At 37.9% G+C, this 13,344-nt stretch overlaps 1 protein-coding gene across 4 annotated transcripts in view; it reads left to right on the top strand.

Moving 5' to 3' along the window:
• Positions 1-13,344, top strand: part of NSD1 (nuclear receptor binding SET domain protein 1) — a 146,508-nt gene that overhangs the window by 100,198 nt on the left and 32,966 nt on the right. For 3 of the 4 annotated variants that reach the window (XM_028102646.2, XM_028102645.2, XM_088023463.1), the window contains exons 10-14: positions 2,379-2,497; positions 3,409-3,552; positions 6,279-6,402; positions 11,554-11,754; positions 12,965-13,144. In XM_028102646.2, the coding sequence (XP_027958447.1) occupies positions 2,379-2,497; positions 3,409-3,552; positions 6,279-6,402; positions 11,554-11,754; positions 12,965-13,144 (768 nt within the window). The remainder of the gene's footprint in view (positions 1-2,378; positions 2,498-3,408; positions 3,553-6,278; positions 6,403-11,553; positions 11,755-12,964; positions 13,145-13,344) is intronic. The other variant, XM_028102648.2, reaches the window with a different exon arrangement.

Here is a 13,344-nt window from a genome sequence, read left to right as displayed (position 1 = left end):
AGTTTATTTTATTTTTTTAGGGAGAGTATGAGCAGGGAGGGGCAGAGGGAGAAGGAGAGAGAATATCCTAAGCAGGCTCTGCCTTCAGCCCAGAGCCCAACGCAGGGCTCGATTCCACGATCCTGAGATCATGACCTGAGCTGAAATCAAGAGTCAGATGCTTAACTGACTGAGCCACCCAGGCACCAGGCTTGGAAATCTTTTAGATTGCATTTGAATCTGACTCCTGAAAGTTATACATGGTGATCTTGGTTCTGCCTACTGAATGAAATTCAGTAACAGATAGAATATTGTAGTTTGAGCATTTCCTCTACCAGATCTTTTGTTTGCTCAGTCCATTGCTTTAAGACTGTTAACTTCTTTTTTTTTTCTTTTTTTTAAAGATTTTATTTATTTATTTGACAGAGACACAGCGAGAGAGGGAACATAAGTAGGGGGAGTGGGAGAGGGAGAAGCAGGGAGCCCGATGCAGGGCTCAATCCCAGGATCCTGGGATCATGACTTGAGCCAAAGGCAGACGCTTAACGACTGAGCCACCCAGGCACCCCAGGACTGTTAACTTCTAATCCATCTAAAGCATTACAGAGATTTAGGATATTATCCATATTATCCTTGTTTTATAGAAAAACATGAAGGTGAAAGAGGTGGCAGGGTTGGGGGACTAAATCCAGAACTGACCAAATTCATGGCCACACTACCATCTTGTTATTCACTCCAGATTTTTTCCAGGCCTATTCTTTGTACCACTTTGATCATTCATCTGCCAGTGCTATTTATTGATTAGTGTCATTTCTGAGACATTAGCCCAGATTTTAGCACATGGCATCAGATGTGGTCTGCCAGCCAAGGGTATCATGGGAAGGTTATATTACTTGTGATCTTTTTAAAAAAAAGATTACTTACTTGAGAGAGAGAGAGAGAGAGAGAGCAAGTACACAAGCAGGGGGAGGGGCAGAGGGGAAGAGAGAAGCAGACTCCCTGCTGAGCGGGAGCCTGACATAGGGCTCCATCCCAGGACCCTGGGACTGTGACCTGAGCTGAAGGCAGACACTTAACCGTCTGAGCCACCCAGGCAGCACTACATGTGATCTCAAATGAGCACTTTTTTAAAAAAAGATTTTATTTATTTTTGTTTTTTGAGAGAGAGCGAGCACAAGGGGTGGAGGGGGCAGAGGAAGAGGGAGAAGCAGACTACCCACTGAGCAGGGAGCCTGATGCAGTGGTCAGTCCTGGGACCCCAGGATCATGACCTGAACCAAGCCAAAGGCAGATGATTAATAAACTGAGCCACTCAGGCACCCCTTAAATGAGCACATCTTTAAATATGACCCATGTTTTCTAGTAAGTAAACCTAGTAGTATGTTAGCTTATGTTAAGCTTGTGTTCATATAAAATTTCATAGATTCACCGATTGGCTTGCTTGCTTTAAAACAAAAAACCTTTCAAAATATCAGCTCTTACATTTTTGTAGTCCAGCTTTTATAAAATGTACAACCTGTAGTTTATCTTGTATAAATTTCATCAGCTGTTTCAGTTCCTGAGAATTTTGAACCTTTATTCTGCTATCATATTAATTTTTTAGTCATAGGTGATTGGTAGCTTTGATAGCAGAGCTTCTCCATCTCCATCAGGCAATCCCAAGAAAGAGAATACTAAGCCAGTTTTCCAAAGTCTAGCCTTCATGTTGATACCTAGCCTAATTATCCTGGAATATTTTATGAAATACCATTTGAGATTCCTCTTGATATTTCTATAACAAAAAGTTGAAATATATGTAATAGACAATGAGGGAGAGACTGGAATTTCATTTTATAAATATGCCAGGTTAGATCATACATTTTGTTGGATGTTCAAGATTTTAGTACTATTGCATGAATATCCTTTAAGCCACTAAATGTTTTGGGGGAGGTCTCCCCTTTCCCCAAGCCAGATGTTTGTATTTCTGCTTTTTATCTTAATCCTTAAATCATATAGTGATATAATTTACTATCTTTAATTGTGGAGGTCGGGTTTTAGTATCTTTTCCTGACTACTAAATGTATTTCCTCCCCATCTATAGGATATTGAAGTCCTTTGAGGAACTGTGAAGTCTTTCACTTCAGTCATGTAAAATGAAACTGCTTTAACCTACTTATTCATTTACCATTTAATCTGTATGAGACAATTCATATATGTGTAGCTATTTCCCCAACTAGTTACATAGTCATGGGTAAATGTGCCCTTTTTCCTCATCTGCTAAGTTGGGGAATTAAATGGACTTTAAGACTGGTTTTTTACTCTAACATTCCATAATTCTATGAGGTCCTTTTAGTTGAAGGTAGGATTTCTTGGACTTGTGAGTGAATAGCCAGCAGGTAACGCATGTTTTCCTGTCATAGGCACTACCAAGATATTTGATAAACCAAGGAAGCGAAAACGACAGAGGCATGCTACAGCCAAGGTGCACTGTAAAAAAATGAAAAATGACGACTCATCAAAAGAAACTCCAACCTCAGAGGTATTACTCAGTTCCTCATCTTTTGACCTTCCAAAGAAAATCTACTTTTCACAGTAGAGGCCACACCCCTCTTTCCCTTGAGTTTACTTAAGAATAATGTTTTACTGAAACTAGCTAATAATAGCTGTAAGAAGACATATATGGCAACTATGGGTATGATCTTTTTAAAAGATCGGATCCTATGCTCTAGGTATCTGATAAATTTTGTAACTTTCATCACGATGTAAGCTTTTTCTAAAACCAAAGTACAATACCAAGTAACCATATGATCCGAATGAACTTGGGTATTGCCCTTTAAAAGTTGAGACTGCTACAATTAGAAGGGAAACTCATTTGCTTATTTCTTGAGACCATCAACTGCTTAATTTTAGACTAATGTTTGTAAACATTGGCTTTTAAGGAAACAAAAAACAAAGGTAGATTTAAAACCATTTCCTTGTAGAGCATCAGTGCAGTCATTGATGCTATCTCTGGCTTTTCAACTCAGGTTAAAGAAGAATTAGAACAAGTGAGGTCAGCTTTACACATTATGATACAGAGTGTTTCTTTCCAGGATAAATTGAATAGAATGCCCAAGGGGGGCATTATTTAGGAAACACTGATCTTGGAAGGACAAATAAGTAATCAAATAAACTTAAGAATGTTTTCTCTCCCTTAGTGAAACCTTAAAATGGAACAGCTCAAAAAGTTCCAGTGGAACAGCCTCAGAGCAGTTAGTGGCAGGGCATGAGGCGCCCACTACCCGCCCAATCACAGCAGGGTTAGAACTAACATTGCATGCAGTCCGCCCGCGTGATTGGCTGAACATCTGTAAGTGCTTAATGGCTAGACAAATAGCAGCCCAGAGGGAGGGGGTCAGATGGAGGAGACATCAATAATACAGATGTGGGACATTATTTTTTCTCTGCAAGGGAGAACTGATGACACACAGAACGGCTGCAAGCCCTAAGGAGACTGTTGAGGAGGGTGTAGAAAATGATCATGGGATGCCGGCATCTAAAAAGCTGCAGGGCGAACGAGGCGGAGGAGCTGCACTCAAGGAGAATGTTTGTCAGGTAGAGGATGTTGCCCACTTGGATTTTGATTGCATGTCTTTTAAGAGAAGCCCTCTCCATCTCTTGATAACCCAGTCATGGTTAGAATAAACATTTTCCTGGATGATTCCAGTAGAGTCACTTCCCTTTAAGGATTTAAGTCTTACCCCTTTTTACAAAAAGAGAAAGGAAAAGAAATATTTAGTGTTGGTCAATCACTTGCCCTTGTTACCCATGAGTAGATTCCATGAAGCCGGTCTGAGATGGGAGAAGGTGAATCTGGTGATTGCTTAAAGATCATTTTCCTGTATGTTTCATGGTGTGAGAATCTCTGGGTTTCTAAGGAATGCTGCAAGGGAAATTTTCACTTTAAGATTTCTTTTCCTTTAAAGTAGTGACTTCAGAGAATCTACCACCTGCCTTTTTATATTTATTTAGTAAGTATTTATACAGTGTTTACTGTGTGTCAAGAGTTTCCATCACTTTATAAATATTCCGGGGGCGCCTGGGTTAGGCAGCCGACTCTTGATTTCAGCCCAGGTCATGATCTCAGAGTTGTGAGATCGAGGCCCACATCAGGCTTAAGATTCTCTGTCCCTCCCCACTTCCAGGAAAATAAATAAATTTAAAATATAAATAAAAATAAAACTTATAAATATTAAGTCATTTAGTCATAACAGTCTTGTAAAGTAGATTACCATTATTGTCCTCATTTTTATAGATGAGGAAACTGAGGCATAGAGATGTTACATAACTTGCTTATAGTCACACAGCAAAGCCAGGATTCAAACTCAAGCAGTCTGAGTTTAGAGCTAATCACTATGTTGTGTTGCCGCTCTGTAAAAAGCCTTTATCAGACTTGGGAGTAGAGTCAATTAAATGGATGCTTTGGTTATGTTCTCTTTTTTATGGGCTTGATTTACCTTTGTAAATTCTTAAAAGCTGGCCTATAAAAAGTTGAAGATAATTAGTTTTTTTTTCTTTTTTTTATTGAAACGGCTAAAAAACAAAAGTTAACCCAAGCCCAGAATATGTTATGATAAACAATAGAATTTCAACTCAGTTTTTTTGTTTTTTCATTTTCACTATTATATAAAGAAGGTTGATCATATTCAGATCAGCACCCACACACAGTGTTTGTCCTTAAAGACTATATGGCCACAAAGATTATCAACAAAAAATGGTTAAAGAGATAGTTGCATTATGGTCCTGGATTGTTTGGATCACTCTTTGTTTATCTGTTGTCCTTGTTTAATTTATTAATATCGTGTCCTTTCACTCACATGGTTACCGTTTTGAAAGATGAAATTACATGGTCATCCCTGTTAAAGGGTTAGTCCGTAACATTTGCTTAACTTGAAAACATTCTTTGATATATACTGTAATTGAAGTTTTCCTGTTTAAATGGTGATGGCGAATTTGTTTATTGTACATGAAAGCTGGTATCACTGGCACTGTGAATATACAAAAGAAAGTAGGTAATATTTATGGCATTTGTCAATTTTTATCTGTGAATAGGGGATAATGGAAGAGCCAAAGTGTAAGATTAATTTACACTATAGGTTAAGACTTTGGGGTCTGTCTGTTCTTTATCCCTGGCTGCCTCTGGCATTTTTTCCCAAAGCTCTCCTACTCATTTGTTCATTTAAGGTTTGATGTTAAGTGGCCAAGACCTGTTGTTTCTTTGGGTTCTTGAAGATATTAGACTTACCTAGTTGCCTTCCCTCTTTCTTGTCTTCCACAATAAGACTCTTTTTCATTTTTAGTATTTTCCTGCTAATCACTATGGGGAAACGTCAGGCTGTTAGAGGGATGAAAGTAACAAATGTTGGGAATTTGCAGAATTTTCATAAATCTTATGTTTTGAAAGCAGCAGACCCAGATCTTCATTTCCTAACGCCCTATTATAAATGACACCCTGTCTTAGATGAGATCATCTCAAAGGTGACCTCTCTGAGATGGTTGTAGATGTAACTCAAACATTGTTCAAACCTTGATTGGAGCCCTTTTGAGACTGTTAACAACCCAAGTCTAGCTAACCAGTATCTCTTGCTTGAACTATTACAGTAGCCTTCTTGATTGTCTCTTTGCTACTATTTTCATCTGTCTCATTCTTGAACTCATTTTCCATGTAGTAATCAGAGGAATCTGTTTTTAAATATCTCACTTTAGCCCTCCTTTGTTAAAGACTTCTAATGGCACACCTCTGTAATTAGAATAAAATCTGAAACTGTAGCATAATGTGTAAGGCCACACAATCAGGCTGTTGCCTTTTTCTTATCTCATCTTCTACCACTTCTGACTTTTGTTCATTTTAGTCCACTGACTTTCCTTATGATTCTCAGACATGACATAGTTTTTCCTATCTGTGGACTTTCTGTATTTGTCTTCCTGGTCTTTCTGTCAGATCATGTGACTGACTTGGAGTTCGGAACTCCATCTGAGAGGCCATTTCCAATCACCCAATCCAAAGTAGCTGTTTGAATTCTCTACTTAATGCTTATCATTATCTGATATCTTTCTTGTTTGTTTACTTGTATTTTCAGTTCTTAGAATATATGAATCATGAGAGCCAGGGACTTTGTGGAACCTGGCATAGACGAGTTAATCATTAAATATTGGCTGAATAAATGGTGAGCTTTCTTTCTGGAAAGCTGCTGCTTAATCTTTTCCTTCATGAAGGCCTTCTGCTTGGGACTTTAAAAATCCTTTCTCTATAGACATACCTGTTTTCTTTCTCTTAACAGAACTGTGAGAAACTGGGTGAGCTGCTGTTATGTGAGGCTCAGTGCTGTGGGGCTTTCCACCTGGAGTGCCTTGGATTAACTGAGATGCCAAGAGGAAAATTTATCTGCAATGAATGTCGCACAGGTGAAGTAGATATAGATGGGGTTTTCTTCCAAAGATGTTTTGAGTTTTAAGATTTTCGGGAAAAATTCCCAACATTTATTGCAGACACTTTTTATGGCAATACTGGGCTAGTTGCTACAGACACAGATAGGTGCTGTGTGATCTTTGCCTGTAGAAAAGAATACCAAGTGAATAATGAATGGATAGTATAATATAGTGCAGAAGGATTGTAGTAGAGATAGATTTATAGTGATAAGTGAACAAAGATGAGCCAGTTCCACAGAGGAAGATAACTGAATTTGTCTTTAAAAGAGGCGTGGAAATTGGTGTGGGGAGGCTTAGGACAAGAAGGTCCAGTAATGAAAGTATTGGATATTGGGGAAATAGGAGGCATAGGTTAATGTGTTTAGAGTTTAAGATGCTTTAGGGAAGAGACATTGGTAGTGACAGGGAGGGTTTCTGGATTACTGGTGATGTTTTATATTTCTTGAGTGGTGATTACATAAGCGTGTTTTCTTTGATTATTTGTGAACTGTACACTTAGGATGCTGTACTTTTCTGTGTGTATATCATACGTGAACAAAACTGTTTACCAAAAAAGGAAAGCCATATTTTGAGAGTTATATAGATTGGCTCAGAAACTAAGAATGGTCAGATGTAACCACCTGTAAAGTACTTCACAGGCTATGCTAAGGAGATTGTTCTTTCTTCAGCATTATATGTGAATGTTACAGCATTGAAATAGTAAGAAAAAATGGGGGCTAAAAGCTGTTACACTCCTAAATCATTAAAACCGCAGGTGTGAATGAACCTGCCCAAGGAGAAAGCATCTGGAGAGGGAGAAAAGGACCAACAAAAGTACTCAGGGGGTGCCCACATAAAAAAAAAACACTGGAGGGTGAGGAGGAGCTAGTCAAAGAATATCTGTGAAGCCAGGGAGAGTGGGGTGTCATGAGCAGGGGCATATGTGGCAAAGAGACCAAGGAGGTTCTGGGGTGATAAGAGGCTGTGATATTTAGCAGTGAGAAAAGGCTTGACTTTTTGCCAGAGGGTGCCACACTAAACCTGGTTGAAGGGCAATGGATAGCAGTATACACTACGTCTTAAAAAAGCTTGCTATCCATGGAAAAAGAGGGCAGTAGCTGAAGGGAGGATATTATAGGGTCAAGAGGAAGAACATCTTGAGTGTTTGTAGGATGAATGTTAAGAACCACATAGGGAAATAAATTCCTGCAACAGGAGAGGGAATAATTAGTAGAGTATAGCTACAAAGTGAGAGGAGAGAATAATCTTGGAGATAGGAAAAGATAAAAGAGGAATATACCTTGGAGTTGGGAGGCAGAATAAAGAAGCCAATGTTTTTTCTTAGTTTGATGAGAATGATGGGGGAAAGGTGGTTTCTAACTTGAAGGTAGAGTATAGGTTTAGAGTAGCCCCTGTGGGAACAAGAGACAGAATTAACTTGTGTCTGTAAATCAGTGGCTGTGTCATATTGAGTTATCTCCTCTTTCTGCCACTACTTTTAGCAATGTGGGAATAAAAGCTGGAAGACAAGATTGTTGGGTTATTTTGCCTCCTGCACAGTGGGCTTTTGATCATTATGGGAAATAGTGCCATCCAGCCCTATAAATGAAATTTAGGAAAAAAAATTTTAGGTACGTGCATATCTCTTATCCTAACCTTAGAAAGATCTTGCCTTTTGTACAGATAATCCAGTTTTGCTAGTCTTATCTTTATTATAATGTGATATTCTCTGAACAAGTTAAGGCAAAGGTATTTTTTAAAGAATTAACCTTACTGAAGTATAATTTACCTACTATAAAATGCACTAGTTTTAATGTATGTTTTGAGAGGTTTTGATAAAATTTATAAACACCTATGTAACCACAAACATAATGAAGATTCAGAACATTTCCATCACTCCAGAAAGTTCCCTTGTACTTAGTCCCAGTTGATCCTTATGCCCCCTCATTTCCCCCTCCCCCAGTCCTATTTCAGGCAAACAATGATCTGCTTTCTGTAACTACACATTAGATTTATCTTTTTTAAGAGTTTCATATAAGTGGAACAAAATGTATGTAGTTTTTTGTGTCTAGCTCGGTGGAATGTTTTTGACACTCATCTGTGTTAATGTGTGTGTCAGTAGTTCATTCTCTTTCTTAAAACAGCTTTATTGAGGTATAGTTGATGTGCAGTAAACTGCACCAAGTATAGTTTGGTAAGTTCTGACATACATATATGTGTGTACATACTACCTGTGAAACCATCCATCAGCATAGTTAATTTGAGATTCAACAACATTGTTGTAGGTATTAAGAGTTCATTCCTTTTTATTGCTGGGTAGTATTCCCTTGTATGGATGTATCACAGTTGGTGATACATATTCATTCATCTATTGATGTACATTTGGGTTGTTCTTAGGTTGGGGTATTACTGATAAAGCTGCTGTGACCATTCATGTCTTTGTATGGATACATTTTCTTTTTACTTCTGTAAATACCTAAGGGCAGAATGGCATGGTAGCTATATGTTTAACTTTTTAAGAAACTTCCGAAGTGTTTGTACACATTTTACATTTTCATCAGTAATGTATGAAGAGTTTCAGTTCTTCCGCATCTTCATCAACACTTGGTATTGTCAGTCTTTTTAATTTTAGTCATTTGGACAGATGTGTAGTTGTATCTCATTGTGGTTTTAATGTGCATTTTCCTAATGACAAATGATGTTGTGCATCTTTTTAATGTGCTTTTTTGCCGTGTTCCTTGATGAAGTATCTGTTCAAACCTTTTTTATTTTCTTACTGTTGAGTTTTAAGAGTTCATTATATATATTCTGGATACAAGTTATTTATCAGATACATACTTTTAAAATTATTCTACCAAACTGTGGGTTGGTTTTTCATTTTCTTGAGTCTTTTGAAGAGCAGTTTTTTTAGTTGTAATGATGTTGTTTATCAGTTTGTTCTCTTTAGAGATTTTGCTTTGGTGTCATATTGAAGAAATCTTGTATAACTCAATGTCACAAAACTTTGTTTTCTAATGAAAATTTTATAGTTTTTGGTTTCAGCTTTATGTCTAAGGCCTATTTTGAATTGATTTTTATATATGACGTGAAGTAGAGTTCTTATTTTTGAGGGTAGGAAATTTTACCCTAGTTTTAGTCAAGATGAATAGAGTAAGAATAAAGGAATCATTTCTTTTTTCTTGTGGCTCACCCTATTTTCCTAATGTGGAGTGACCACACCATAATTTAGGTTATTCCAGTTTAGTATTGGCATCAGGCAGTAAATAGTTTGCTTATTTCCAAATGCATAATTAAAATTTTTTCTTAAAATCATTATTAGCTGGGTGATCTTACGGTTCATAGGTGTGGTGGGTTATTTTAATGAATTCCTGTTTCCAGCAAGTGTTGGGGGCAAGATTCATGTTCGGGTCTGTCTCTCAAGCCTGGGCTCTTTCCCTTATTTTGTATTGCTTCTCAGAGGTAGTTTCTTTTTTTTCTTTTTTAATTTCCCTTTTCTTAAACTTTGTATTACAGAAATCCTCAGACATTTACAAAAGTAGAACAGTATAAAATAACCCTATGTATTCATCGTTTAGCTTCAGTAGTTACCAGTTTTCTGCCTCTGTTTACCCATATATTTCTTTTTATTTTTTATTTGTTCCAGGGGTACAGGTCTGTGATTCATCAGTCTTATATAATACCCAGTGCTTTACCCATATATTTCAAAAGGTCTAACACAACTTAAAAAAATATATCTAATGTGTAGCAAAATTATACAGTAACTTCTGTGTGTCACCTACTGCCCAGTCCCATTTTCAGATTTTCCCATATGTCTCAAAGATGTCTTCTTACAGTATTTTAATCAAGATCCAAATAAGACTGCCTTTATTGTATTTTTTGATATGTCTCTTAAATTTCTTTTAATCTACAACAGTACACCCTCATCCTATTTTTTAATGTCATTTATTTGTTAAGACAATGGTCATTTGTCCTGCTAAATTTTCCGCATTGCATATTTGGTTGATTGCATCTTTCAGGTGTCCTTAACTTGTTCCTCTATCTTCCATATTTCCTGGAAACATGTAGTTAGATCTAGAGGCTGGATTAATTTCAGGTCAGTTTTCTTTTGGCAGTAATGCTTTGTAGGTAGTGTGTACTTTCTATTGCATCACATCAGCAAGCATATATTATCAGGAGTTTCTCACTTAATGATCTTAAGATTGTTCAGTAGGTTCATGTTATCAGCCTGATAAGTCTATTACAAAGTTCTTTACTGTGATATTGTGATATATAATAAAACATACATATTTTGGTCTTTTAGCTTGTGGCACAGAGCTCCCAAAACCTTGGCCTCTCCTAAGTGGTGAGAGTGATAAAGATGTCCTTTGTGTGTGTTTTATTATGTTAATAAAAGACGCACCTGAGGATGGGGGCTTGATTGCCAGGAGAACCAACCTTATGATTAGAGGGCTAGAACTCTCACTCCTATCCCCCCTAATCTCTAGGGAGGGGAGGGGGCTGGAGGTTAGGTCAATCCCCAGTGGCCAATGGTTTAATCAGCCTATGCAATGAAGTCTCCATCAAAACCCAAAAGGATGGGTTTCGGAAGCTTCTGGATTGGTAGGTATGTGGAGATTCAGAATAAAGTGGTGCTCTTGAAGAGGGCATGGAAGCTCTACACCCTTTCCTCATACCTTGCCCTATGCATCTCTTCCATGTAGCTATTCATGAGTATTATCTTTCCATGATAAACTGGTGATTCAGTAAATAAAATGTTTCTCTGAGTTCTATGAGCCATTATAGCAAATTAAACCCAAGGAAGTGGGGGTTGTAGGAACCTCTGATTTATAGCCAGTCAGAAGTATAGGTGACAACCTGGACTTGAGACTGTCATCTGAAGTTGGGGGCAAGGACCGTCTTGTAGAATTGAGTCCTTAACCTGTGGGATATGATGTTACCTCCATGTAGATAGTTTCAGAATTGAGTTGAATTGTAAGACACCCAGCTGGTGTTGGAGAATTGCTTGGTGGTACGGAGCACCGCCCCTCCCCCCCCCCAGTATTGGAACTTGGTACAGAATTGTGTACTTAATAAACTTTTCATTAATGGTTTAGCATTGGATGATTTCTTGAATTGGTGTTAATTTATTACTTTCCTTTTGTTTACCAGGAATCCATACCTGTTTTGTTTGTAAGCAGAGTGGAGAAGATGTTAAAAGGTGCCTTTTGCCCTTGTGTGGAAAGTTTTACCATGAAGAATGTGTCCAGAAGTATCCACCCACTGTCATGCAGAACAAGGGCTTCCGGTGCTCCCTCCACATCTGTATAACCTGCCATGCTGCTAATCCAGCCAGTGTTTCTGCATCTAAAGGTATGGGTTTCTCACATGGACTGGTCTAATTGTAGAACCTTGGTGTCATTGGTGTATTTCCAGATGCGATGTGGTGTATCTCTTCATGGCCTCTCTAGCTTTTGTCAGAGTACCAGCATTTTATGTGAGAGAGAAGAAAATAATGGACTAGTCCAACAGTTCCCACATTGTATTCTATGGAGCCCTGTTGTTACGTGGTGGCTTCAGATATTTGGATTTCACGTGATATTTAGTTTGAGAAAGTGTTCTGCTGTAGGTCTTCCTCTCCCTACTCCATTAGACCAAAATACATTCTTTTCCTGTGGACCCTTTATCTCTGTGGTTGTCAGATGTGGTATTATTCAGGTACAAATTTAGGGCAGAATTTAGGTTTTTGTTTTGTGTTGATTTGTTTTGTTTTTTAAATTGGAAACTTCTATCCTGACACCTCTTTCCTGCTTTATAGAGAGCTGAGGTTTCCAAAAGTATGCCCAGAGAGTCCCTACTTCTCCCATAAGGGATTGAGCAGGAAACATTTACCAGATACTACTTAAGACATTTGTGCACATACCCAGTGTTTTGTCTTTTCTTCTAATTAGACTGGCAGTACCTTTTGTAATATGATTTCCTGAGCCTATAGATCTCATCGGTCTTAAGTACAGTAATTTCACTTGCTTGATCAGAATTATAGTTTAACTATCAGCTTATCTTCCCCTTTTCAGTTGCTGTTGTAGATTGCATTTAGGTGGTTTGGTAATGGTTTTTAGTAGGTGATGTATATTAGAGGACATATTTTATCTGGAAGGGGTGGGAAGTTTCATTCACCTAAAAATTCAGGCTTTAAGAATCAGTACCAGGCAATGAAAGCAAGCATTAGTCTTTCTCCTAGCTGCCTTTTTATTCTGATTGTGAACATCCCCCCTATTTAGTTTGGGGCTGATGCCAGGTTTCCTAGAAGTCAGGGCAGTGGATTGAATAGGGCTTTCCTGGGTGAGGCAGGCTCACTTAACAGTTGTGGGATCTGACTCCTTTATGGCAGCTTATCACATAGCTCCCATCTGAGCTTTTCATAGTGAATTGTGTGTTTTGTGATCCCTTGTCTACCTAGTAGTGCTTCCTTCTATTAGTGACATTTTCTCAGTGCTGACAAAGAGATTTCAAAACTCATGTTGCTTTTATGTTTTCTTTGTTTTTCTTTTACTACTGGTTTTCCTGCTTCTTGTAATTTTAGGTCGTCTGATGCGTTGTGTCCGCTGCCCTGTGGCATACCATGCCAATGACTTTTGCCTGGCTGCTGGGTCCAAGATTCTTGCATCTAATAGTATCATCTGCCCTAATCACTTTACACCTAGGCGGGGCTGCCGAAATCATGAGCACGTTAATGTTAGCTGGTGTTTTGTATGCTCAGAAGGTAAGACATGACTGCTTAATATATGAATAGTCTAAAAAGAGATTAATACAATATTCTAATTGCAACAAAAATTATTTTCTTCACATTGTTACTAGAGAAATATTAGGAAGTAATGTCCTGAATTAATGATAACATAGCAAACGTTTAAACTTGTTTTTTTCCCCCAATAGGGAGAGGTTTTATTTTATTATTTTGAATAA

This window comes from Eumetopias jubatus, unplaced genomic scaffold (genome assembly GCF_037043125.1).
Source record: "Eumetopias jubatus isolate StellerSeaLion01/CBP00866 unplaced genomic scaffold, mEumJub1_p1.0 scaffold_5, whole genome shotgun sequence".
Lineage (NCBI taxonomy): Eukaryota > Metazoa > Chordata > Mammalia > Carnivora > Otariidae > Eumetopias > Eumetopias jubatus.
Note: the sequence above shows the minus strand (reverse complement) of the source record. Positions and strands in the feature narration are given on the sequence as shown.